Below are 26,576 nucleotides of genomic sequence, written 5' to 3' on the forward strand. Positions count from 1 at the left end.
TATATCCATGGAAAGTCCTCCATCTGCCCAGACAGTTTTCCATTACTCCTTTTGCACAAGAAAAATAAACAAACAAATACCAGCACATACCTTGTGACCCTCTGGGCCTTTACTCCACCTTCTTGATCTCTTCTGCTTTTGAAAAAGCAATTTGAAAGACCTCCCATTGCTGATTTTATGCAGGATCTTTAGAGGATTACAGCAGATAAAGAAACACAAGCTTTACTGAAGGTGAGAAACCAGCATGATTACAATTCATTGTCACTCGAGCACATAACAGACAGACTGCCTCTGCATCCCTGTCTCCATACCCCTGAATGTGGTGGGGAGTTTGAAAGAGAGAAGTTACTGTCCTTGCCTTCTCTGTATATTTTCTCACCAGATACACAGGATTATTGGAAGTCTCCCAGTAACTTTCTTGACATAAGGGACTTGAGCTACATACACATATATGATATCTCTCCTTGGTAGTTAATCTGCCTAAATCATCTTAATTTCCAGATCTTATTGACCCTATCAGCTGTTTATTGTTTCCTCACTATGAGCTAAAGTTTCCCCTTCTCCTTTACTCCCAGAGCCGTACAGAATTCTGTGCTTCCTCTGTGTGCCTTGCCCTGATTTGCTTCACCTTCAATTTAATTCTGCTGTGGTGTCAAATCCATCTTCCAGAAAATGCTCCACACCCTCTATGTACATGATCTATGCACAGACACAGCCTTGGAACTTGCTTGCATGACCAAATCACAGAACCTACAAGGTACCTGGGCAGAGAGTGGCAGAAATGTAACTGGGAACCGAGGTTCTGTTAACCCATCTCCTCTTGTGGTAAAGGCTTTTCAGGCTGTAAAACAGAAACACACCAAATCCATGCTCTGGTGTAGGGTGCAATGTGTTCAAAGAAAAAATAAACACAAGCTTTCCACTCTATGTAGCACTTCATAAATATGTGTTTATTTCCTCATCTTTCACCAGTTTTACAGTTTTAACCAGTGCCTCGGGGGTAATGTTCGTCAGAAGCATACAATGGAACTTCAGATAGTTCTATTCTGTAGTTAAGAATTGAAAAAAATTAACTGGCCTTTCCATACGGAACTGCACCAAATAATAATGAAACTAATTTTTATAGCATATTACAGAGTTACCTAAGATTTCAACTTACATCTCTATCTTACTCATGTACTGTATTTACACAGTTAACTAATTTATTATTTACATTTTTCAAATTCTGTAGTCATAAATCTTTTTTATATTGTACATTCTAGTTTAAACTTTTATTACAGAAATTATTCAACACACATTTCAGACACTGCAATTTAAATATTTCACATGAGTCCTAGGAAATGACTGACTGGTTTCACTAGTGACATGTCAAGATGCCTCCTTCATAAGAAAATATATATTACAAAGGAATTTTATCATGTTCAGAATCTTGAATTTTGAGAAAACTAAGTACATGGGATGTAACCATGATAATGCTATTTCCTTTTCTATGCAATATTTTTTTTGGAATGACACTTTACCTGAGATGCAAAATTGTTAAATGTGTGGGCTTTTGATAAAAATTTGAAATTTTACATAAATGTTGGCCTTCTATTTACTGAGAACTACTCCTATCTGCATAGATATATAAATGTTATTTATATATCTATATCATATTTTCCAAAAAAGTCTATATCTACATAAATAAACATTGGTATTATATTAGGAAACTTCCCACTATCCTTAAAAAGCAATGTGCTCAAGTACAATATTCAACTTCTGACACAGACACAATAGTAGATGTGACCTCTAGTGGTAATACTTCCTTCCAAGGGAAGTGAGAGGTACCTGTTGAATTTGGAAGACATGACAGACAACTTATGTGGACCCAATGAAGGGAATTTTATATATCCAGTCCCAAAAATGTTGTGCAGGAGCATCTGACACAGCAGACAACTTTGGGTCACCTTTCCATGTTACATGTAACTACCTAAATATCACCTTAATAGAAAAAGTTAATTATAGAAAACCCTTACACCAGTTAATGCTGTGTTGTCTTCTCTCGTTACAATAATATGCATTTCTATTAACAAATGATTGCAGATACCAAGTTTAAAGCAAATAGTCGTAGATTTCATGTTTCTTTTATTCTGTTATTGGTAGACACTGTTAGGCACAATATGACATTCCTTGTAAACATAAATTTTGATACATTAGACCACAAACTGAGGTTACAGAAAGCAGTACACAGACATGTGAGAAGCACAGATCCACTACACATTCCAGGCACAAATGCAGCCACCTGGGAGGCCTGACCCTGTATCCATCACAACTGAAACACCCAGCCGACACCAGTGGAAAACAAATGCATCCTAGTTGCCAAACCAGGTTTTTGAAATAATTCTCTTTTTATCTTCTACCAAAGATTTCATATACTTTTAAAATATAGATGGTCTCATAATCACGTGGTGGTAAAAATGTATTTTACTTTATTTACCCTGAAACACCTAATTATTATGAAGTCTGTGTAAAGAACTAAGGCCCCTAAAGCAAGTAATGTAAGTAATACATTTAGAAAGCTCTCTTCAAAATATGTATCTGCATATTTTTAAGAAGTTGAAAATAATCTTTCAATAACAAGTCATAAGAGAAAGTCTCTTGAAGGTTTTTTATTTCCCAAACTTAAAAGTGCACTACACTTTCTGTGCAACGCTGTGCCACTCAAGAACCAAACTGAGGAATAAGAAGTCTGAACTTTTAAGTATATTGCTTATTGCAACTCCCACCCTTCATAACCTGCATGTGTATGGTAGGCACAAATTAATATGAGTTATGAGTTATTTACATCCAACAGAGCAAACTTAGAATTCTTACCAGAAAATATTCCTTGAAATAAAACAGTGCACTTGAATTATGTAAGTTTTAAGAAATTATTCAGTATTCCATGGTTATATGAAGAAACATTAATTTTAGTCTATAAACTCAATTTTTGTTCTGCTAATGACCCATGAACAATCTGAGTATACAGTTACCACTATTGTTGTTGGGAGCTAGCTCTCTTCCTCTGAATAATCAGGAAAAGGGTATTAAATTATTTAACAAAAAAGCTTTGGAAAGATATATTAATTTTCCTTTTCTAATCACTAGAAATGGAGAATAAGGCAACAACTGAGATAAAAATATATCTTGCTTAGTAAACCAAGCTTCTTAATACATTTCTTAAAAGTGAAATTTCATGCTGAAAAATTGCAAGGCCTTAAAAGAGAAACTTTAATTACTTTGACAAGGCCTTGCCTTCTGTTTAATTCACTATTTTAAAGCACTCCAGAACATATTGAAAGGGACTTATTTCAGTGTAATAGATGAGTCTTCAGCTTTAAGTAACTCCTTTTTATGGCAAAAAAGCTTCTATAGCATCCTTCAACACTGAATAATGTTTAGAAAAATGCCACCAATTTCCATTACAACCTTCTATATTCTTATATTATAGAAGTAATCTAACCTAATTCCATAGAAAAACAACAGATGGTGTGGTAATATCAGTGTCTTTTGAGCTATAACCAGACCCCAAAACACAGGCCTTGCTGTCTCACGTGGTCTGTATGATCAAGGAAAAGTTCTTTTTTGCCACTCAAAGTAGATTTCACCAACCAAAACTGGCTGACAAATTCATGGCAGGTGACACCGAAGTAATGACAAAATAATTCCGTAAGTAGTTTTAAGTCTAAAGTACAATTGAAAAATTGCTCCACATAAATAAGAGAGACAACTATTCTATTTAGACAAGGGGAAAAAAGAAGAAAATAATACTTCTGAACTCATTTTTCATGCTGAGCAAAAAAATTCACTTTTAAGTTCATTCGGTGCTCGATATCCTGCTTTGTCCACTTCTTTGGTATTCTGTTCTCATTCTGCAAATTCCAACAGAATTTTAATGGTCATCTTACTTCAAATGAAAGAGCAAGGAGCTGAAAGCATAACCAGAACAACAGATGCCATAATACTGCAGAACACGTTGCTTCTAATGATTTCAGTCTCTTTATATTCACTTCTTGTAATGATTAGGGGCGTCCGCAAATGCAAACTTCAGTCTGTAGGCCTCTGCTAGGAGCACACTGATGTCTTCATTTCCCCAGTGTACTGTGGGCAAATTCTGTAAAAATATCAGTAACTCCTAATTGAAAAGGAAAAAAAAAAAAAGGAAGTAAATATATTTTTTCAAATAGCAGTGTAATAACTATATATTACTTATACAATGATCATTTATAAGCAACTACTCATGTACCACCTCTGCATCCCAAACAAATCTGAGATCCAATTAGGTTTAGGGATTTTTACATAGATACTTGCTATTCAACCTTTCAGTTCAGAAACCTGCTATTAATTGCAGCTGAAATATGTTCATTTGATAGATAATTTTTTTTGAGAAAAATAATCTGTGTTGCTGCGTACCCAAATTATTTTTTTGCTCCAGGGCATGAAGTCCTACAATTGGATAAATTTTAAAAATTATGCATGATTGCTAAGTCTGGGATTCTCTCACACCAGTGCAAAGATAAACTACTTCTCTCTATACTACTTATACATGAAGAATTATGAAATACGTTATTACTTCAGTCAGTTGCAGTCAATTTCCACCTCAAGTCTTAGCCCAGGTTTCCCACTCCCTGCTGGTTTCTGATCCCGAAACATTTTCCTGTGGGTAGCTTTTCCTCTCTCATTTTAGGTTTAGGTGAAATTCACTTCCAAGAAGCCTAAGCCCAGGAACAGAGGTAACAAGAAGCTCACTGGCACACAGTGCCTCCATGTTCAGTTCTGATGAAAATGCATCAAAATCCACCATGATCCTCAGCAGCACAAAGCCTCAAATCCTCATCTGTAGGCTGAGACCTGACAGCTCTGAGAGGACTCTTTGGAAGATCAGCTACCACAAATTGTCTCCTGACAATTCATGCAAATGACAAGTTTTATAAGGCTCCTAATTTGACTAAACTCTGGAAGTTAGTTTGCTCTTTAAAGAAAAAACCTGGTGACCCATAAGGTCAGAAACCCTCAAATGTGATGCAAAAGCCACCCTTGGCCAAATTTTAAGTTCATGTTTGAAAATTTTCATAGAGCAGATCACCTGTCTGTTTTAATTGTTTTGATAAACTGTGGCAAAACAGCAAAAGAGAAGTTTTGGATGAGTCACAGCAAAATAAACATGGACTTTTATGATGGGAGGTATAAGGCAATCTTAGGAATAAATGAAGTTGTTAAACCTGCTCGTATCTTCTAGGTGCTCTATTTTTGCAGAAAAAAATGCACACAAATTTGTGCACATTTGTATACATGCATATGTATTTGTGAGGATGTGTATATTTTTATGCGAGTACATCTGTTCAGGTTTATTCTGAAGATCAGGAATAAGTGAACGGGAATGCAATTAAAACCACAGCCATTATCTTGTTATAAATCAGAATCCTGCAGTAGCATGTATAAGTACCCAGGGAAATGATTTTTCTTCATAAGAATCATATTTTCCTTGCTTCCCCTGCTCCCTTCTCTGCACCTTCTTTCATAGAAGATGGCTGTAGAAGCCCTTAGCAAGGATTCACTGATTTTAAGAAAAGCCAGGAGCAGAATTAACATTAAATTATTTCTTTATGTTTATGAGAAAATTATTTTGACTTCATCTATTTCACAGTCTTGCTATACTGGTTCTTAGAGAAAGGATAGAAGTTGAGCAGTACTGTAATTATGAATACTAAGTAATAATACAACAGAGTTGGAATGAGAATGTCTCTATTACACTTGAGAGAACACATTTTTAATAAAGTATTGTGCAATTGTCAAAATCCCACTCTTCTAAAAAAATTCAATGCACTTATTTGACAGTTATGTTGATAACTGTAATTAATTAATTAGCAGTAGAGTGTAGGAAGGTTGTGTGGAGGGATCATAAATGCCTTCCTCCCTGAAAGTTCTTTTCTCCTTTTACAAAACTTTCAAGCAGCCCTAAGACACAGCAATTAATTCAGTGAGTTTTGTGAAATTACCTCTTTTACTCTTTGCAATCTCAAGACTTCTCTGGGTCAGACTACTGGTGCAAATGGATTCACATTGCTGGAGCAGAGTTTTGGTTTTCTTTGGGCTTTGGTTTTCTTTGGGCTTTGGAACATCCAATGACTTTATCAATATATATATACCACAACATCCATGCTATATGAAATTTAACATATTGCTCAAATCTGAAATAGGACTGTTAGTGATGAACTAGTTTAATACTTCAATCATTAATTTCAAATTTGATAATAGTTTTCATCTTAATTAAATATATAAATAAATGGCAGATTAATGCATTTACTGTCTCCAAGTCCACTTCTGTTTGAGTGGGGATTTTGCCACTGTTACCAGGGAAGAAGACCAAAGTCTAAGACTGATACTGGCTAGCAGATATGTGTTATAAATCCGTGTAAAGTAACTGGCCAAAGACATACTACTTGTATGACCATCTAAAGATAAAGCTTATCTTCCTGTGATCTATTACAGAGCTTCAAAACTTGCTCAGATAGAAATAAAGCTTACATCTTTTTAAAAATAAAGTTGGCAAAAACCTCACTAAAGAAAATGTTATTTTCTTTAAATTGGAAAATTTTATTTTTCTTTGACTGTTAAAGAAAATCATGCTGCCTTTATTGCTGCATATGGAGAATTCTTTGGAAATAAGGAAACTGCTATAAAGAAACTATCAAAAACCCCCAAAGTCTTTGGATGTGAAGAACTGTACAAATACACTGCTTAATATTTAAAAGACCACAATGACAAGTTGGTCTAAAACTGCTCAATTCAGCATTTTACAGTTAAACAAACAAAAAAAGAGCAAGAATTACTACAAGTGACTCAAGCTTAATAATTTATTTTTAATTATCATTATTTTTTTGCCAACAGATAAACAGCTAAGCAGCATGTATAAATAAGGCATGCATACTAACTTCTTAGATTCATTTTCTTATCCACAACAGTATTAAACTATAAGGCACTCTTTGAAATATGACGACTCATAATGTGAATTAACATTTACCATTAAAAGCTTGTAGATGATAAATTGCCTGGTCTATTTCGGATGAAAACTGAGTCTAAAAAATCAATCTTTGTAAAATATTCCTGGAAGAGTTCTGCTTTCTGCTTAATTTAAATGGTATTGTGATGACACCTGGCTGAAGAATCAGGGCAGCCTGATCATCATCATCAGAGCTGGGGTTTCTAAATTCGCAGGCCAATGTTTGTTTATATTTTGGCTTTACCAACAATAAATATGCTCAAAATTATGTCCTTTGAATTTGGCAAATAGAGTGCCCTGTTTTCCTCTCTTACTGAGAGGAGCAGCTATATTAACGCCTTGAACTGGGGCCCATCTGCAAGGCCCAGCCTGCCAGCACAGCTTCAGCTCTGTCTGTGGTGTCTGCCCTCTCACGCCACACCAGGGAAAGGCATCTCCTCCCTCCTTCCCTCCTTGCCAGCCAAGCAGAGGAGGACATCAAGGTACCACCTGCATTTGCTCCTGCCCCTCATCAAGCACAAAAAGGGAAGAGATTTTAGTCACAGTGCTACTCCCATAGTTAGGGGCTGCAGTTGATGTTACCCAGGACAGTGTGAGGAAAATGGCATTTGTTAGCAGGGAGAAGAGAAGGCTAAGGCAGCATCCAAGAGCAGCTCCACACAGAGGGGGCTGGAAAGAAGAAAAGAGGTGCCAAGAGGCAATAGTAACAAGCTGAAGCTAACTTGTCATAGGGAGCTGACTTGTCACACCAAAACAATCCTCTGCAATGAGGGTGCTTGAGCAGCTTGCCAGGGAAACTGTAAATCTGTCCACTGGGATTTTCACAGCTCGCCTGGCACACCCTGAGCAGGCTGCTCAAGCTCCAATGCTAGTCTGGCTTGCAGCAGCAACATGCACTAAGGAGCTCCCTTCCACAGTGAAATTTGCCACTGTTTTATTTTGTAAAGGACTTGGGCCTAAATAGAAAAGAAATCCCAAAGTGAAAAAAAACAAACAAACAAACAAAAAAAAAAAGGCAAAAAGCTAAACATTTACCCCTTTGCACCATTTCAAGAAACAAAGGTATGTTTCCTGACAAGTAGAAGCTTGTATTTTTCATTTGTAATTAAAGGATATAGGGGGCTGGTGCAGCAGAGTTGCTGGGTCAGACTACGAATAAATTAAAAACTTATAAATCAAACTGACTTTTAAGTATGGCAAAAGATCTGAATGTAAACTATATACTAGCCTTTGTAAGGGATTTCTGGTTTACAGTGACTTATTTAACCCACAATTCTGAAATAATTCTTCAGTACATTTGAAATTCAATATTTTTGTTACCAAACAAAAACCTTATTTTTTATAGAATTTCACTCATCATATTTCCACAACTTTAACTACATTTGGATTTACATGATACTTTGCAGATTTGCATTTGTAAAATATGCTACAACACTTTATATATAGCATGCTACTATATATAAAGTATTTTTAAACACTTAGAAGTTGATATATAGAGTGCAGTTTTAAAGTTAATGCACTTTTGAAATCTAATTTTTCTAAGATAATTACATTTTTCTAAGATAATTACATGTATTCTAGAACTACTGTCTTCACCTTTTAGTCAAGACAAGACAGTGATAAACATGCTGGAAGTGCTGTGGTATAAAAGCTCCTCTGGATGCATGAAGAGTAAAAGCATGAGGTCTGTGTTTTACACACCACAACAGTAAGAGCAATACTCTTACTGTTAAGCAATGGCTATTGTCAGACACAAAATTATTCTTGAGGGAAAAAAATGTTATCCCAGAAGATCCAATACACATATCTAAAATAAAATACCAGACTACCAGACAGACAGCTCAAAAAAGGTGATTTCCAAAGCTTTTATTCCTCAGTTTCCTCTAAAATCAAAAAGGTCAAGGTCTGCTCCTTGTAGACTAGATCAAAACTGAATATTAATAAAACTTCACAAAATACATTTATAATAATTATTACAAAGTTATCAGCCTCTTTCTCCTCATTGAGATTTTAACCCAGTGAAACCTCAGCATATTAAAACCATTTTAAAAAACCCCAAACCCAGAGCAAAGAAAGCAAATTTTATCGTGTTTTGGAATCTCGTTCATTACCAAATCTCCTTACAGTATGACGTCTACTATAATCCTGTTAGAAATACAATTTTTAGCGTAAGATTGGCCAATAATACTGTTTTTTGGCAATGGCTATCTGTAGTTGTTACCCTATTTACTATCACCCCTACTCTGACTCCATATGAGGATCTTGAAGGAAGGAACATAAAAAGCAGTTCCAGGAAACATTTTGATAGTTTATAAAACATAAAAATGTTATTCTAATGAGTAGAACACTAAGGTATCATCTGTGCTAATCAAAGCAGTATATTTAATTTGAAAATACAGAGGTTTTGTCTGTGTGAATTATTGACAAAGTTCAATTGCAAGGTTGTTTTGTTTGCTTGTTTGTTTGTTTTAAGAAACTTAACAGGACATAAAAAACAGCAATAGTGTTTTCATTTTAGATAATATAAAATGGCAGTAACTAAGGTAAAAATCAAACTTGAACATACTGAGGACATTACAGAGTTAGCTTTTAGTGTCAAAACTGAGAACCCATCTATTAATTTAACAAATAAAGGCACGCCTAAAATGCAGTACTTTTCTATGAGAGTTGTTAATCCTTCCTGCTGTTAACTGCAATGCAATTACAGCCTGAGCACTCCTGGTCTGCCACACCTCTATTTTATACTCATAGGCAGAACCTACAGTCTTGCTATACTTTATGATCATAAACTTTACAATATTATACTTTAGGACTGTAAATAAGTAACATAAAGGTGAATTAAATTTATATATAATCTTCAATGATTTGATAAGAAAATGCTAACAACTATAATTTTAATAAGAGCTGTATGTTTTACACATTATGATCACATATAAAACACTGCAAAATTTATGCTGGCAATTTGATGAAATGGCCCCTTCGTTTGTACTTTCCAAAGCTGTACTTGAAATCCCAGAATATGGCACCTACTTTTAAAGAACTAATGAAGTAAAATTCTACTAAAAATTTATTTAGAGTAATTATTGAGACAACCTAAGGAGGAAACCAATTATTGCCAGGAGAATAAAAATAGGCTCTTTTGTCTTTTTAAATAATAGAAAAGAGAAATAAACCTTATGTGTGCATTAAAAGAAATCTAAATTTTTTTATGGTTTTATAGGAAATTGCATAATGCTGGACTAGAGATAGAGCTGGATTATTCATACATGCGTTTGCAACCAGATGTAACCACTATACAGGCAAAAAAAATCCTTAATATAGGGATTATTTAATTCCTGTTTCCTTTACAACATTCTTTTCCACTTGATTGCATTTGGGATTGCCAAGTGTGAAAGGACAGGATGGCTAGTGCCAAGTGGGCATCCCCTGTGTGGGATCCCCTCAGCCCCCTTCCCTGCACTGAGAGCAGACAGACAGATGTGCCTCACACCCTGTGAGAGCCGCAGGAGCCAGGCTGCCACCGTGCTGTGCCATGTTAACCTCTAATCCTCCTCCCAGATATTTGGAATGAGGGATACCTGCTGCTTTGGGACTCAGCCAGGCTCAGTACAAATCCTCCCCTGCCAGTCTGCTATCAAAGCAGTGACTGCAGTGCCCAGTGACACGCAAGCACAGGTCCAGCACACTCTGCAGAGCCTGGCTGACCTCGTTCAGCTGCCTCAGCGCCACTTTCCCTTCTCTCTGCCCCTTGCTCTTATGATAGTGCACCAAATGAATTCAGCTCTAGCTCTGACACAAGTTCTCTTTTCTTTCTTGAGTGCTGTTTCTTGCAATATGCTCAGCAATATTCCCTATGCTGCTGCCACTTCTTCCTTCTCCAGATGTCCTAACCTGCTACACAGAGTTGCAAATAATGAGCTCTATTTCTGGAGTGCTGTGCCTCTTATTAATTACCTGTGTCTTGGACTCAGAGAAAACATTTCTTTCCTTTTGGGCCCAGCTGGAATTGAGAATGCTAAGATTTCAAAATCTAATAATTAAGAGATAGCAGGAATAGGTCACCTAGTGCAGCTTAAGAAATATTTGCTGCAGGTATGGGTTAAGAGGCATAAGCGGACCCGGATTGTCGCAGACATCTTTTCATGAAAAGCCTTTCATTAGGATTTTTTCCTGCTGAGAAGCTGAGAGGCTTCAGGAACAAAATGTAAACAATGGTTATCTGCTGCTGTGGAATGCAACAGGTGCATCTGTGATTGGCCCATCTTGAATGTTTGTAATTAATGCCAATCACAGCGAGCTGGCTCAGACAGAGTCTGAGGCAGCTGCCTTTGTTATCATTCTTTCTTTTCTATTTTTCGCCAGCCTTCTGAGAACTTTTCCTTCTATTATTTTAGTGTAGTTTTAATGTAATATATATATCATAAAATAATAAATCAAGCCTTCTGAACATGGAGTCAACATTCTCGTCTCTTCCCTCACCTGAAACCCCTGTGACCACCATCACACCAGATCCTTCAGTGGTACAGCTGAGTGCCTGTGCTGCTCCCTGAGCATGGAAAGCACACAGCAGCAATGGCTCAGGTAGCACAAAACAGTTCCTTTTGGATCCTGGATGCAAAAATGCCTTCCTGGTTCCTTCAAAGACTATGGATGAACCTAAACTTGGATAAGAACAAGATGGGGCAACACTGGTTTATCTATGCTAAGTGGTAGGAGCATTGAAGTCTGCACTTGACAGTCTGAAAGATTTAAGAGACATATTCTTGGCCAGTCATAAACCAGTCTCACTCAAAAACTTTCACCTGAAATATGAAAATTTAGAGGAAAGAAACAAGAGTTAAAAAACCCCAACTCAAATATTTGCTGAAATACTGTAACATTGACCTTCCTAAATTCAATGCTAAATTTGATCTTTTCTTGTACATTCCTTTATTGTGCATTACTTACATTATGCTCCAAGAATTCCTTGAAATTAATATTAATTCTTTCAATCAGTCTTATACATCTTAATTTTGACCTGTTTTTACACACCATGACATATCAATCAACAGACTATGGCACACAGAACTCAAAACAGTAGGAATAATTTTTTTCTCTACAAAAATTATATTCAGAATTCCAACCAGACTTGTTGCATCTTAAAATGAATATTTTTAAAAAAATCTAAAAATTTTAAAGGTTAATTTCTTCTGCTATCAGCTTACATTCAGGATCTCAAGGACAGTGGCTCTCAACAAGGATATATTTTTTTAATCCTTTGATTCAAATACAGTATAAATATATATAGATAAATATATATATTCTTTGGTTCAAATATACATTTTAATTCTTCATTTCAACTGATCAATCTGCCATTATCTTATTAAAACATAAAGAAGTATGCTATTCTCATAATTAATTTCATATTCCTAATAAGAATTTCACAGAAACACACCTTAACATCCTGAAAATGAAAGCTTATGAAAAGTTGATGGTTTTATCATTTCCTTTTCATCTTTTCCTTTTCATGACTACTGAAAAAGATTCCAGGACTCAACACACTAAACTAGCAATTAAAGTCCTGTTTCATCTGGTATGGATCTCTTACACAAGTCATTAGCAACCTTAATCACTAATCATGAAATATGTGGTTCTAAAGGACTCTGTCAGAGAAGCTGTGGTTAGCTTCAGCTCACTTAGCTAAAGAGATTTACATCTTCATTTCCAAGAGTATTGGTTTAAAAGTACATTAAAGACCACATCTCAGCTGGTATTATATGTAGTCTTATAAAATAAAAACCAAACCCACAAGTAATCTCCATCCCTAAGACAAGAATCAAATTTGAATGCTAGACCTTTTTCTCAATTGAACTTACTATCCACATATGATCATCTCAAGTTTGTAAGACAAGGTTAAGGAGTTAGAATCAAAGCAGGCATTGGCACAGGATTTAAGGTCCCTTCCATCCCAAAACCTTCTATGATTCTATGATACTCAAAGACTGATTTAAATTCAAACTCAAAATGGACAGTCAAACAAAACCAGTCCTGGTTTCTTTCTCACATTTAAACTAGAGAAAACAGAACTTCTATTTTACATATCTCATATGGAAACTGAGTATCTCAAGAAGTTTCACACTTGTATCCAGGAAATAGAGCTGACAGTTCCAATTGCTAGAGCTCAGAACAGAACAGTCCTGAACCACTCTGATTATATTTTTTTCCATATTGTTTTATGAAATACTGTTACATTGATGGTATTTGGAGATATGTGTACTTCTTATGTACCAAATACAAATCATAACAAATAAATAATAAAAAGCCCAAGTATGTAATTTACCACTAGTTCCATCCAAAACACAACAAATAAAGGAGAACAGATGCAAATATCCAGAATATAAAAAGTCATGAAGACCAGTGGTCATTCTATAAAAAGAACATCCAAAGAAAATCCCTCCAAACACAGAATGTACTGTACCAATTAAGGCTGCAGCAATTATGGCAGAATTTAATTTCTGAAATGACTTACCAATAAGTTACTACATTCTATCTATTTTTTTCTGTAGTCAAGCAGGATCAAAATATTTCTATAGCAGATCCCAAGAGAAAATTTACAATTCTATCTTTCCGTAAAGTCCATATGCTAACCACTCTTCTTGGTTTGGTTTTCCTGACCATAATTTGGCAAGGAATTTTAAGTGGGACAATTCTACAGCTACAAATTCACACATATTTCATTTCCTTCTCTACAATGACTTAGATTTTAACACTGTAGTATGTATAGCTAAAAGCTCAGCCAAAAATAAAGGAAAGAAAATCATAAAATACCAACTGAAGCACAGGAGAAAAGTGCATTAAAATTGTATGTATTTCTAACCAAAAGTAGTGATTATGTTTTGACAAAATGCTGTAAATGGTTCTGAGTAAAATCTCATCTAGTTTTAGAGAAAAAATATATTAAGGATGACTGATGCAAAATTACCTGTTTTATATAACTTAAGTAGTATTGCCTAAGATATGTAACTTTTACACCCAATAAATATGTCACAGTGCAGAGCCTACTTAAATTAGTGTAATTTTAGAAGTAAAACAAGTAGTCACAAACACAGCCCAAATGGAATCTTGTCAGTATCCATGGGAATATGGGGCTGAAAGGCCAGTTCCATTTAATTGCTCAATCACCACCAAATGAAGCCACATTTTGGTGTGTTGTTCTGTATAACAATCATTCCCCACTTGCCATGACAAAGCCCATAAAGCATTTGTGCACCTCCAAGAGACTTAAGGACAGCAGTACAGAGAACCAGTGACTTGGCAGTGGAAGAGACCTTCATGAAGATAGCACTGTTAAAGGAAACAACCTGCCCCATCTGATAACTGAAAATTTCCCAGTTAACTTGAAAAGCCTCACAAAAATCAATAAGAAGTAATCTGAAAATCCCTTCATCTCTGAGGAAAATGCCACTGTTCAAATTAAGAAATCAATTAAGCTTCCTTGGTGAGCATAGCACGCAGGCACAAGAACATAACACAGGGGATCACTCAAGCTGCACAGGTTTTCCCAATGTACAAAAAACAACAACATCTCCTCAAATTTCTATATATTCCTTGATGCCTTAAGAAAAAAAACATGAATGCTTCAGTCAGAGAGAAATTCCACAAGTGCATCCATAGACAATAGACTGAAGCATCAATTCAAATTCACACAATGTAATACAATTGTACACTATAGGCTAAAGAATTAAAATATACTAAACCAATAAATACCATGTGAGAAACACAATTAATAACTGAGGCTGTGCTCAGGACACCTTCAGTTTTTCTGGGGACAAGAAAAATCCCAAACCAGGATGAATCTTCCTGTACCACACAATAACATAAATTTATCAAGCTTTGTTAGAAAATATATGCTGCTCTTTATGTCCCGACATTTCACCTACAAGATGCTTTCTCTAATGATTTATACATCAAAGTGAAATAATTTATATACTTTTGATCCTTCACCAAAGTTACATTATTACTTAAATCTTTACCCCTGTTATAAAGCAATCCAAAGGCATTCTAGATGATGATCATATTCTCTATCAAGGTTTGCTTCACAAGGTTAAACAAGCAACATTCTTCTAATACTCTCTGCTAAGGTCAGTTCTTCATTTCCCAGTCTACTGTTGTTAAAACATAACTCTAAAGAAATTACATGAAACCCAAATAAATAATTCTCATGCAAGTGCCAGAGAAATGAAATTTTTAAAAACAATGAATATATTACTGGAACCACAGAAAAATAATAACACTAAATGGAGTACTTGGAAGCCCTAAGGTAGATACAAATATCCTAAGGCCTGGACTTCCAAGACAATTAAAATACTATCACACTTTCTTTATATAATATTTAATTGCCTTTCTTACACATCACTATGCTGATAAAAATAGATATCTACAACTCAACTTCAGCCAGCCAGAATTTGAGATTAAATTTCTATATAAGATGATAAATGCCTCAAGTTTCAGCTTGTAAACCAAAAGCTGAATGAAGGGCTCCAATGCAAAACCAGTACATTTCTTTATTTATCTACAAAAGAACAGCCTCCAGACAAACATGAGAGAACTGAATGTCTTTTCAGTACAGTGGGTGACAATGGGCTGGGTTAATCTTTTCAGACTGCTCATTTTTAAGATTTCCAAGATGAAAGTCATAAAAACTCTGAGGGCATGACTACCTCTTGGTAATCCTGGTCCACACACATAAGGAAATAAACAAGTTTACACTCAAACTTTAAAAGAATCTGCACACTGAAAGCAGTGGCCTCTGTCATGGTATCAATACCCAAAGAGCAATTTGGCCAAGGAACTCTGAAAGCCATCAGTTGCACAGCAGCTCTAGAATGGTCATCAAAGATCAAATAGGTCAAAACCCTTAATTTCCCACTATGTAAGGAGAAATATTACTAAAACCAGAATCAAAATGGAGGGAAAAACACTGTTTTCATAATAATTATTTCAGCACATGACAACTAGTATTACATAAACTGAATATGAGTAATATTTTGCTGTATTTCTCCCAGGTGTTGGGTTCTTATACCCACTTGGTTTTATAAAAATTCCAATTACATTAAGAAGAACATTGTGGCCTTCAGAGATTCAAAGAAAAGCCTCCAGAAAAATCTATCTGAAATGGTTATCCAAATAATCAAAACCACACATAAACCAAATAGGTTTAAGGCCAACATTATAGCTAAATTCATTCTCTTTGGATAACTGGATTTGTGACAACATTATTTCTTTTACAAAACCATACCTTGAGAATAAAATGTCATTTTGTTTAAATAAATAAACATGACCAAAAAGTGTTTCAGGGTCTGGCAAAAAACCATTCTAACAGCTCTAATGGACAAACATTTCAGTGATGCATTGTGTAGTATAACGTGTTTGATGGGCTGGTCACCAACAGTAACGCATCTCTCATCTGTTTCTGCTTCTTTAGCAGGCAGATGAGAGGAGCAATTCCTGTATTTATCACAATAATCTCCTAGAAAGGACACTATAGCACAGCTTGGAAAATGTGACCTTTTCTCACAGAAGAGAATAAAGGCATCAACTACATGAAATACAACTTTCAGAGGTGCATTGCTGCTGGCAATTTTGGGCTGCTTTAATGGGCTTGCCTGCGAGCTGGCACTGCCACAGCAGCTCCGTGCCCTGCTCTGTCATCTTTTCTCAGGGGTGGCAATATTTAAGAAAGGATGTGGTAGAGAACAACAGCTATTAAGGTTTTCAGATGCCCCTTTTTAACCTGCTGACCTATGGGGATCAGTGCCTAAGCAAGATGTGTGAGAACTGCAAGGAAAATAAATTAACACAAAGCTTTAGTGAAGCAGCTCTCGAGGACTGGATGGAGCCATTGCTATTCATTCAGCTAACAGCAAGCAAATGCTACTGTGAAGAAAACAAATTAAGATGGGATAAATGAGAGCTTTTCATATATTTGAAAAGGGATGTCTAATGCAAAAAACACTACAGAGAGCAAAGAAGTTGTGCAAAGATTTTACTCTTTAAGGCAGCTGAAAGATCTAACCAGGAGGCTACAACAGTAAATCTGTCATAATGACATTTCTGGAAAAAATCTAATTCTGATTTGTTTATGAGGATGAAAAAACAATAAGCATTTCAATTCTTGTTATTTTTACTGTCTTGCAGTTGCAAAGAGACAATTTTGTTGTAAGACAGCAAAATCTACATGCACTAGCATTTAGGAAACCATAGGAGAGAACAGAAAATTGAAAGAAAGAAAATTAATCCTCCTCCATCTTCTTGTCTCAAAGAAAAGCATATGTGACTTCATCCTATTACTAAGCTCATACTCCAAAAGCTTCTGGTTTCTCTTTGTTCTCTTATCAGTAGTTTTGATTGAGTTTGGTTGTCAAGTGTACAGGCTCCTGTGATTTTAGTCTTCTCCAGGGTTACACACTGATAAGGCCAATAATTGACATTGTTATGCAGCAGGTTCTGCTGAACAAATAAACATGGAAAGAAAACAGTTTTCTTTGTAGAGAGATGTCTCCAGTGACAGCTGTGAATTACTAACTAAATGGAAGTCCTGCCAGTGCATTTAGTTTAGCAGGTCACTTAAATTGCTCAGGATGAACAGGAGCTCTTCCTCTGTTCAAGAGAAACCCTTTTTATATTGAAATGGTGAAAATGCAGACATCCCTTTGTGGTATTTACTGAAAATAAATTTTAAAAAATTGGTTGGTGAGAGAAATATAGGATACAGGAATCAGAAATTGCTTTTTCTAGAAACTTACAGAACAGTAAAATCAGATTTTCATTCTGCGGAAGATTTGATTTAAAACTTGGACAGTAACAGCAGCACTCTGAAGTAGAAGCCATAAAGCAGGTTTACTGGAAATCCCTTCAGATTATACACACCCAGCATCACATCTTTCCTTTCCTGCAGCAGGAATCAGACCAAACACAACTCTTGCCAACATGTGCAGATGAAGGGGACCCCAGTTCTGCATCCCAGCCTCCAAACCACACTGCTCAATCCCTAAGGAGTTTAGTGCCAGCATCCCTAGAGGCATAGAGGACTGAACAGAAAATATACAGATATTTCTTTTTTCTTCGTGTTGCCTTCCAGGACAAGGAAGGACACAATTTAGAGGCAGAACAAAATCAACTTGCTTCTAGAGTTAAATAATGTTGCTGGCTACAGGAACAAATATTAAAAGCAATAAGGAAAAAAACAGTGATTAGTCAACAATTATTGAAGCTTTTTATATCCAAAATAGTGCTTTTCCTCTGCAGCTAGGCTTTGCAGAGACTCACAATTTTAGACATATTTACCACTGCAATGTAGTTCTAACATTGTGTGCTCTCAGTTGGTAAAGATAACTAAAAATTTCTAGAGTCCAAAATGTTTAGAAGGTATTTGTAGACAAAAACATTAGACATGTTTTAATATACATTACTGACGATTCAAAATTATATTCTAAGGCCAGTTCTTATCTAACTGTTTCAACAACAGTGAGAGCTTCAGATGCTTTTTGTACCTACACATGCTAGCAACCATGTATGTCAGTGGGAGTATTACTTGACAGGTACACAGCATAAATTTGGGGCTGGTTCCTAGAGTCATAGATGAGACCATTACTTATCCTGGTCTGACCTCCTGTGTGGATAATAGGAACTAAACCTAAACATATGGTTAGTGGTTGTTTTTTTTTTTAATTTCAGGAAAAGAGTTATAGAAATTCATTAGTAGTTAATGTCTTATAGGTTTTTTTTCTATATCAAATTTCTCATATATGAATCAATTCACCTCTTGGTTTTCTTTTTGACAAATTAAGTATGTCAAATACTTCAGTCATGCTCTCTGAGCCCTCTCTATGAGAACTGGATGCAGTATTGACAAAGAAAGAAAACCACCAAAAGGCAAAACAAGCTCTTAGGTTCATTAATTCAAGGATCCAACCACTCCCGTGTGCCACAGCAACATTCTGGGATCTCATTAGGAGAGATGGTGGCATCACCCATCCTTTTGAAGCCACATGTCACAGGGCACAGTCTCACACTCCAGAGGTATGACCTATTCTAATTTACTTTATTTGCAGATTTTTTTCATTTGACTGTATCAAAATACAGCTCACCTGAAGAGTTCAACTGAGCAAGTGATTCAAGATTTGTTTATGCAACTGCTCTGTGCTCCTCACTTTGTCAGAATGGTGAACCTGTGTCATCTTCAGATTTCTATTATCAGCTATTTTGTTAGTGGAAATGCTGAATAGCCTCATACTGACTCCCACTAAAGAAGCCTCCTCGTGAAGATGACTAACAAAAAAAGTATTTAGGACATTGTATTATATTTTTGTTGATTCTGTTAAATGCTATTTAAGTGTACAGAATAAAGCAGACCACAGAATAAAGTAGACCAAATTATTATGTTGCACTTTTGCATCATCAACGTAGATTCATTTTTCAGAATTAAAGATAGAAATGAAGCTGTTAAGAATGACATGGGGGAAAAAATGTTTCATTTGTTCTTCTTAACTGATAGTAAGAAAACTGGCTAAGTAAATATGAACAAATAATTATTAGAGATAATGAGTAAAGAATTAAATACTAGTAATCAAAACTGTATCTTTATTATCTTCCTGATCACAGTATTTTCTTCCCACTGTGCCTTCTGAGATAGATAAAAATTGCCACACATAAAGGAAGCACCTGCATGTTACAAGATTTCCATTAAAATCCATAAAGAAAAATTAACTTCTAACTCTTTTTGCAGACAATATTAGTAACTCATTACTATTGTTAGCTGGACACGCTGTGGTCACTAGAAAACCACTCATTACAACATTATCCTCTGATATGTTGGAGTTTCACTATTTACAGTCTTCCTGAAAATTAGGAAAAGCTTTAGTTAGCCTACTGAAAAATGAATAAGCCCATCAATTGGAAGAGCTCTGATACCTGTGTAGATATATTAACAAAAACTGCTGAGTATTCAAAATCTACATGAAGGCAAAAATAAATATCCAAAACTATCCAAATAGCTAAAAATATCCAAAACAATTGTAATTTCTTTCTGAAAAGTAAACGTAAATAAAGGTAATAAAATGGCAAATTATTTCATTGCAGTTCCACATGCATGACCTAGAGTGTATTGCTTATTGGTGAGTGATCATGTTGCCACAAGGGAAATGATAACACACTCAGCAAGACTGAAACAGGACTGAAGTATGAAATAACATCCTTGCAGCCCCAGCAAAGCACAAAGTCAGACTACTTATGGTGACTGGAACCATTCCATGCCTAAAGCTACCCCATTTATTTTCCAACACTGTGTTGAGATAGCAAAATTGCAGTATGGATTTGGAAAGCCCCAACAGTTCACTGCTGACTCATGCAGTTCAATCATGCTGTTCCTACATTACACTTGTGCTGTTATCACACCTCTTCATGATGGGAGACTTCACTATGGCCAGAGCCAGAGCAGATGATGAACTACACGTCAAGAGGAAACATCAGTTCCTTACCTGTATTAAAATACACAATCTGAATATCAGGTGAAATTAATTCCAGTGATTAAGAACCATTCCCAGTTACAGATACAGTCACACAGAACCCTACTTCAATGATTATACAAACAGCCACGTCTTGCCAAATGAAAATTTAGCTGTTTAATTACATGAGAACAGCTTATTTACACTGAGACTTTAACAAGAGTTTTTGTTTTTCTTTGATCCAAAGAGTCCTTCTTTAGCTGTGTGTGTTCTTTATGTCTTCAGGAATATTGTGGTTTGGATTTTTCTAGGTTTATAGTAGTGCATCTTCACCAATTCTACTTGCCCACTATAACAAATAACCTGAACAAAATTCCTGGGAACCCAAACAGCAAGAAAATCCCCTGGCTTACTGACAAGATTTTATCTGAAAAGTCAGATTTGGAAACCATTATAGAAATACTGTCTATTCATCACCTGCAACCTCCAATCAAAAATCCACCTTTTAATTTCTAATTTCTTTGATCAAATCTTCAAATAAGCTCAATCATTCCACTGGAGTATAATTTTGAGTACTGAGTTTCTTTTGCTGAATACCTGAACTTTGGTTGTTCTGAATTTTCAAATTTTTTTTTCAATTTTATGATATTCATTTAATTACTTAAAATATTTTTAGATATTTTCATCTTTCTGTAAGTAAAATCTAAATTTATTCTGTTTCTAATTCTCTCCCCACTAAGACTGTAGAAATGGGCATTATATAAACTAAATGTTAAACCACCTTCCAATTATGTTTCCAGCATCAATCATTTTTGTTTTGGTCAACTTTCTTAATTCTGTTGATCTTCACCACAGCAATTTTAGCTGAATTAGCTTCAGTATAATTTGTTGACACACTTGACAGCCTGGCATTGCTTTTCTACAGCAAATATCCACTATTATGTAGCTATTTTTATCCTAAGGCTCAAATTGTTAAGACAGGCAACTTAACTGAAGATAAAACATGCTAATTCTGCAATTAAGACTAACCTAATGTTTTGTATGAGAAAGAAAAAGTAATTATGATTAAACCATTCAAGATACAGCATAACTGTAATGCAGCAAAAATGAAATCTGGACTGACAAGAACATCCAATGGAATTTAGAAGAAACAAAAAAATCCCCTCCAGTGCCCAGAAGTGTACTATTCTATCAGGTGAAAATTTAAACATCATGGAAAGTTACACATTATGTGCTGTTCCAATGCACAAATCATAGCTGGAATGTATATAAATGAGCCCATGAAAAAGCACAGCTGGTTTTTTACCAGATAGCATAGACAGCTTCTTCTGGTTTGGATGGTTTTGGCTGGGCTTGTGGGGGCTTCTTTCCTCATTTGCTTGTTTTTTTAACATAAAGGGACATCCAGTACATTTGATGCTTTGCCAGACTGAAAATTTCTGGTGATAATTTTATTTTCTATTGGTAGAATGCCTTCTCTGGTTTTGGTACCTAAGACTGGCTAAGAAGAGCATGTCCAGAACAAAACAGCACTTTTTAAAACACCAGAATATGGATGCAAAAGCCTCAGCTCAGTTTTTCCATATGATTTTCTGTCAGAATTTTATGCAGTATTAACAATGATACATGTAAGTCTTAACTATAAAACAGAAAGACTAAAACCTTTGCATCCTGGTAAAATGTTCTGCAAATTATATTTGAATTGCTCTGCATATTTGCAAAACACTTTTTGTTTTGAAGCCTATTTACTGAACTTATATTCTATTGATTCTCAGTGTGCCCTAGTGAATATGCTTTGAAAAGAGGTATGATTGTATTTATGTAGCAGCAACGTGCCTCTGGATCCCTGAGAGCCTACTCAAAATATTCAAAATGCTATGCCTTTTTTTTAGCTCTGTGATTCATTTAACTCTTCAACAGCAGCATTTACTAAAAATGGTGAATTCAATTTGTCAAATAACTCAACTGAAGCAAAAACCAAATTATTATTCTGATTCACTTAAAGCCATCCAAAGACCTAGAGGGTTATCAAGAAACTACTTTATGGATAAGAGAACAAAAATCAATCTGTATTCTTGCATCCTTCCCAAAGGGTTATTAGCCCAGCAATATTCATTGCCCATTCATTCTGTGTGAATACTTGTAACCATATTCTTTTTCTCTTGAATAATCAAAATAGAATCCTGTTTCAATTATGACATGTGCAATGTGATTTTTAGATGTAATCACAATCACTTAACCTAAAGGTTATTAGAAAATTGTGCCAAAGCCATAAAGATTTAGAAAAAGTTATTTATATAAACTTACTGAAAAAAGGCCAGATCTGTTAGAAACTGTCAAGAGTCCTCTGTCCCTAAACAGATATTTTCCCTCTTCATATATAATAGTCTTTTAAAGAGAAAAAAGTTTCCTTCCAACTTCATTTTAACCTACAGATTTATGAATTCTAGGATAACATTACACTTTTGAATTCACTGTGCTCTTTGCACATTAGAAGAATTAATGATAAGTGTCCTTCTGAACAGCTTTTCAACCTCTATCTTCTGCAATTAAATAACAAAACTGTGGTTCCTCTGTATCATAGAAAAAAAAATGGTACTAAGGTTTTGGACAGTTTATTTGTTTGGGTTTTTTTCTCCTAAAAAAAACCTATCCTCACCCTGTGCAATACTCTGATAATGTGAAGAAATACATGAAAACCATATGGGTGCCATCAGTTGTAAGACTACATTACAGGTCTATTTAAAGAAAAAAAAAAAAACAAAAATAAAATACATAATCCACATTACACACAGCATTATAAAATAATTTTCTGATCTTGCAATGTCCAAGTACTGTTCAAGTACTTGCACAGTAAATCCACAGTCGAAAATCCAAACCACAGTATTCCTGAAGATGCAAAGAACACACAAAACTAAAGAACTCTTTGGATCAAAGAAAAATAGAAACTCTTGTTAAAGTCTCAATGTAAATAAGCTGTTCTCATGTAATTAACAGCTAAATCTTTCATTTGGAAAAACATGGCTGTATAATTCTATAATCACTGAAATATGGTTCTGCGTGACTATATCTGAAACTTGTAATGGTTCTTAATCACTGGAATTAATTTCATCTGATATTTATTTTCTTCATGTATTTTAATGCAGGCAAGCACGTGTGAAACTCCAAGTGCTGCTCTTCAGCTCAGCTTATCCATCCTTACATAGCTCATGCATGAATGCTTTATGACCCCATCAGAATATCTGAATCCAAACACTGGCTTCTGTAACACTGTTCATAAAAAAACCTCCCTTAAAATAGCAATGATTGCACTACATTCTGTCCAGACCAGTCTCAATCACTCTAAAAGCTGCATTTGCTGTTCATTCTTCTTGTACATCTAGGCCTTTTTATTAGGTGGCAGTTAATTCTGCAAGGACAACCTTCAAGAAAAACAATCTCATAAGAGACATAAAGACATATTAACATCATGCTACAATTAAAAACATTGTAGCATTAACAAAAACAATAAAGAAAAAAGCATTTAATCTAGCACAAATTTCACTAAGCAGTTTCCATTAAAAATTGAGAATTAATTCCTGGGGAAAACAGAAAAAGCTGACCAATTACATTATAAGGTTAATGGGATCAGTCTAATCACATTCAAAATATGCAATTTTCAGGGAGCAAAATGAAATAAAGATTTTGGTAAATTGCAGAGCTTTGAAGACACTATGTATTCAGCTTCACAAGATTAAAGAACTGAGATCCTAGAGCTTTCATGGTACCCTGAGTTCGAGACAGAATTTATTGCTATGCCATTGTAACTGCAATGATCTCTGAAGTTCTACATCCAGGAAAATCTCCATGTCTCCTATTTGTTGTAATCCTTTACATTTTCTTCTTCAAGAAACTCTGATTCTGAAGAGACTGGCAGATAGTCAGGGACCAAGTGATATGTTGGTAACACTCTTTTTTAGGTTGCTCGGCTAATCAGTCACTATGCAAAATGGGTAGTAATGGAAAGGTTTAAACCCAATCAATAAAATACATTAAAACAATTATTGGCAAGAATATACAGAAAATATAGTATGATTTTACAGAATAACTATAAAATAAAGTAAAAATTCATTCTAGAGCTCACTCAGTGACAGTAAAAAGTAGAATCCATTACTAAACAAGAAGTTATTTTCCTATTATAATCACAAGAATGCATTTCCCACAAAAAAAGCCCAAATCATATTCAAATCTGTAACACTAAAATCCTTAAATTCAAATAATAAGAATAGAGGTGCACACAAAGGCAAGGGCTCAGGTGTCTCTAAGAGTCAAGTAATTCTGTCTGAAGAAGGAATGCCTGCTAAAGAAACAGATACTTCTTCCATGAAAATATACAGAATGTAAAGGGATCTTCCAAGCAATATGAATTGTATAAACACTGTGTCCTACAGTTCTTCTCCACACAACAGCAAGTTTTAGAGCAATTATGTTCAATAGTCTTTCCCTCTATCGAGCAGTACAGAAAATAACATTTGGGCTTGCAAAGAGACATTCACATCTTCAAGCAAATCTTCACAGAGTATTTAATATTCAGACCATTAAATGTAGGATTTGACAGATGAATTCTAATTTCTGTCAATGCCATATTCCTTCATAAATAATACAGTGACATAAATATTTGCACAGGATAGGGTGAGATCAGAAGTGACTAACTCATACATGTCTTTCCACTGACTACAAATGTAATTTAAAAGTGACTTTATTTCTAATTTAGATCTGAGTTAGGGGATTCACTTTATTTCACTAAACCTTAAGCCAAAGTACATACTGTAACACATTTTCAATCTAACTGGTCTCTGAAACACGAATCATATCTTCATATAATATTTGTACTGAACTATGCAGCTGGTTAGCATCTTTGTTACTTAACAAATTAATATTTGAAAAATAAGGAAGACATTACCTAATATCACACAATTGATTTAGAAAATAGAAATAACTGCTGACTTTGTCATAAAGTTGCTTAGGGTTTTTTTGAAGAACACAGACAAACACTAGAGTAAGAACTCTGTCATACTAATATACGGTATAATGAACTGAGCTCTCAAATACACTACATCTATTGTTAAAGATTTTGCTCTGTATGAAAGAAGGGTTAGAAGTTAATGAATTGCAGTATGTCACACACGAAATTCAAGCACAAATCTGCACTTTCAGTGCTCACATTTGAACTTTTTAATTTGATGCATTATCTAAAATTGCATCCCCTGACTATCAGAAAAGCAAACTATTCAAATAACTTAATTTGAAACTAACTGTAGAACAAAACCTGATGAAATGCAATTTTTCAAATGGTGTGAACCTTTACATAGAAGAAAATACAGACTATTCAGGACTATAAATTATTATATCCCTTTTGGTTTGTTTTTTTTTTAAATAGTTGGCAAATGTGAAAGTATGACAAACTGACACTTGTGTGCAATGAGTCAAAATATATCTCCAAACTGCTCTGGCAAGAGACATAAGTTCTTAAGACCTTGGCTGTTTAAGCATGCTCCCCATTTACTTTCAAGAAAAAGTAGCTGGCCATCACTTCAAAACCATTCTCTGTACTCTTCTTACATCTTACACATTTCCTCTAGAAAGAGCCACTGCAGCTTTCACAGTGAGGTACCTCATTCCCTTTTAGATCCTCTCAACTGGTGTGCTAGGAAAGAAGGCACTTATTACTATCTCCCAGTACCTTGGTTTTCAGATTTTTTAAACTCCTGGGAAATAAGTGACTTCATAAAAGCCATGTGCCTTGGAATTATACTTAAAACAGGTGAGGCTAAAAATTAAGTTACTAAATCTCAACACTTGTTGAGTAATCTCAACATAAAGATTTAGTAATCTTTGTTACTCGAACTGTAACAAAGATTACAATTAGAAATATTTATAAAGTATAAAAATCTTTTAAAAAATTAAAATATTATTCTACTTAATATCAAATGCTGAAGATCCTTGTCCTGTTCCTTATAAGCATGGTTTCAGTTTTCCACTATTCATGCTGCATCCCAAATAAAATTTCTACTGATAGAGTCTGCTGGCCC

General features: G+C 35.0%; 1 protein-coding gene across 1 annotated transcript in view; it reads right to left on the reverse strand.

Annotated features, from left to right (window-relative positions):
- Positions 1–2,104: 2,104 nt before the first annotated feature.
- The window catches only part of TBC1D22A (TBC1 domain family member 22A), a 141,700-nt gene continuing 117,228 nt past the window's right edge, over positions 2,105–26,576 (reverse strand). The window contains exon 13 of the mRNA XM_064702797.1: positions 2,105–4,153. Coding sequence (XP_064558867.1) covers positions 4,025–4,153 — 129 coding nt within the window. The 3' untranslated portion in view covers positions 2,105–4,024. The remainder of the gene's footprint in view (positions 4,154–26,576) is intronic.

This window comes from Zonotrichia leucophrys, chromosome 1A, assembly GCF_028769735.1.
Source record: "Zonotrichia leucophrys gambelii isolate GWCS_2022_RI chromosome 1A, RI_Zleu_2.0, whole genome shotgun sequence".
Lineage (NCBI taxonomy): Eukaryota > Metazoa > Chordata > Aves > Passeriformes > Passerellidae > Zonotrichia > Zonotrichia leucophrys.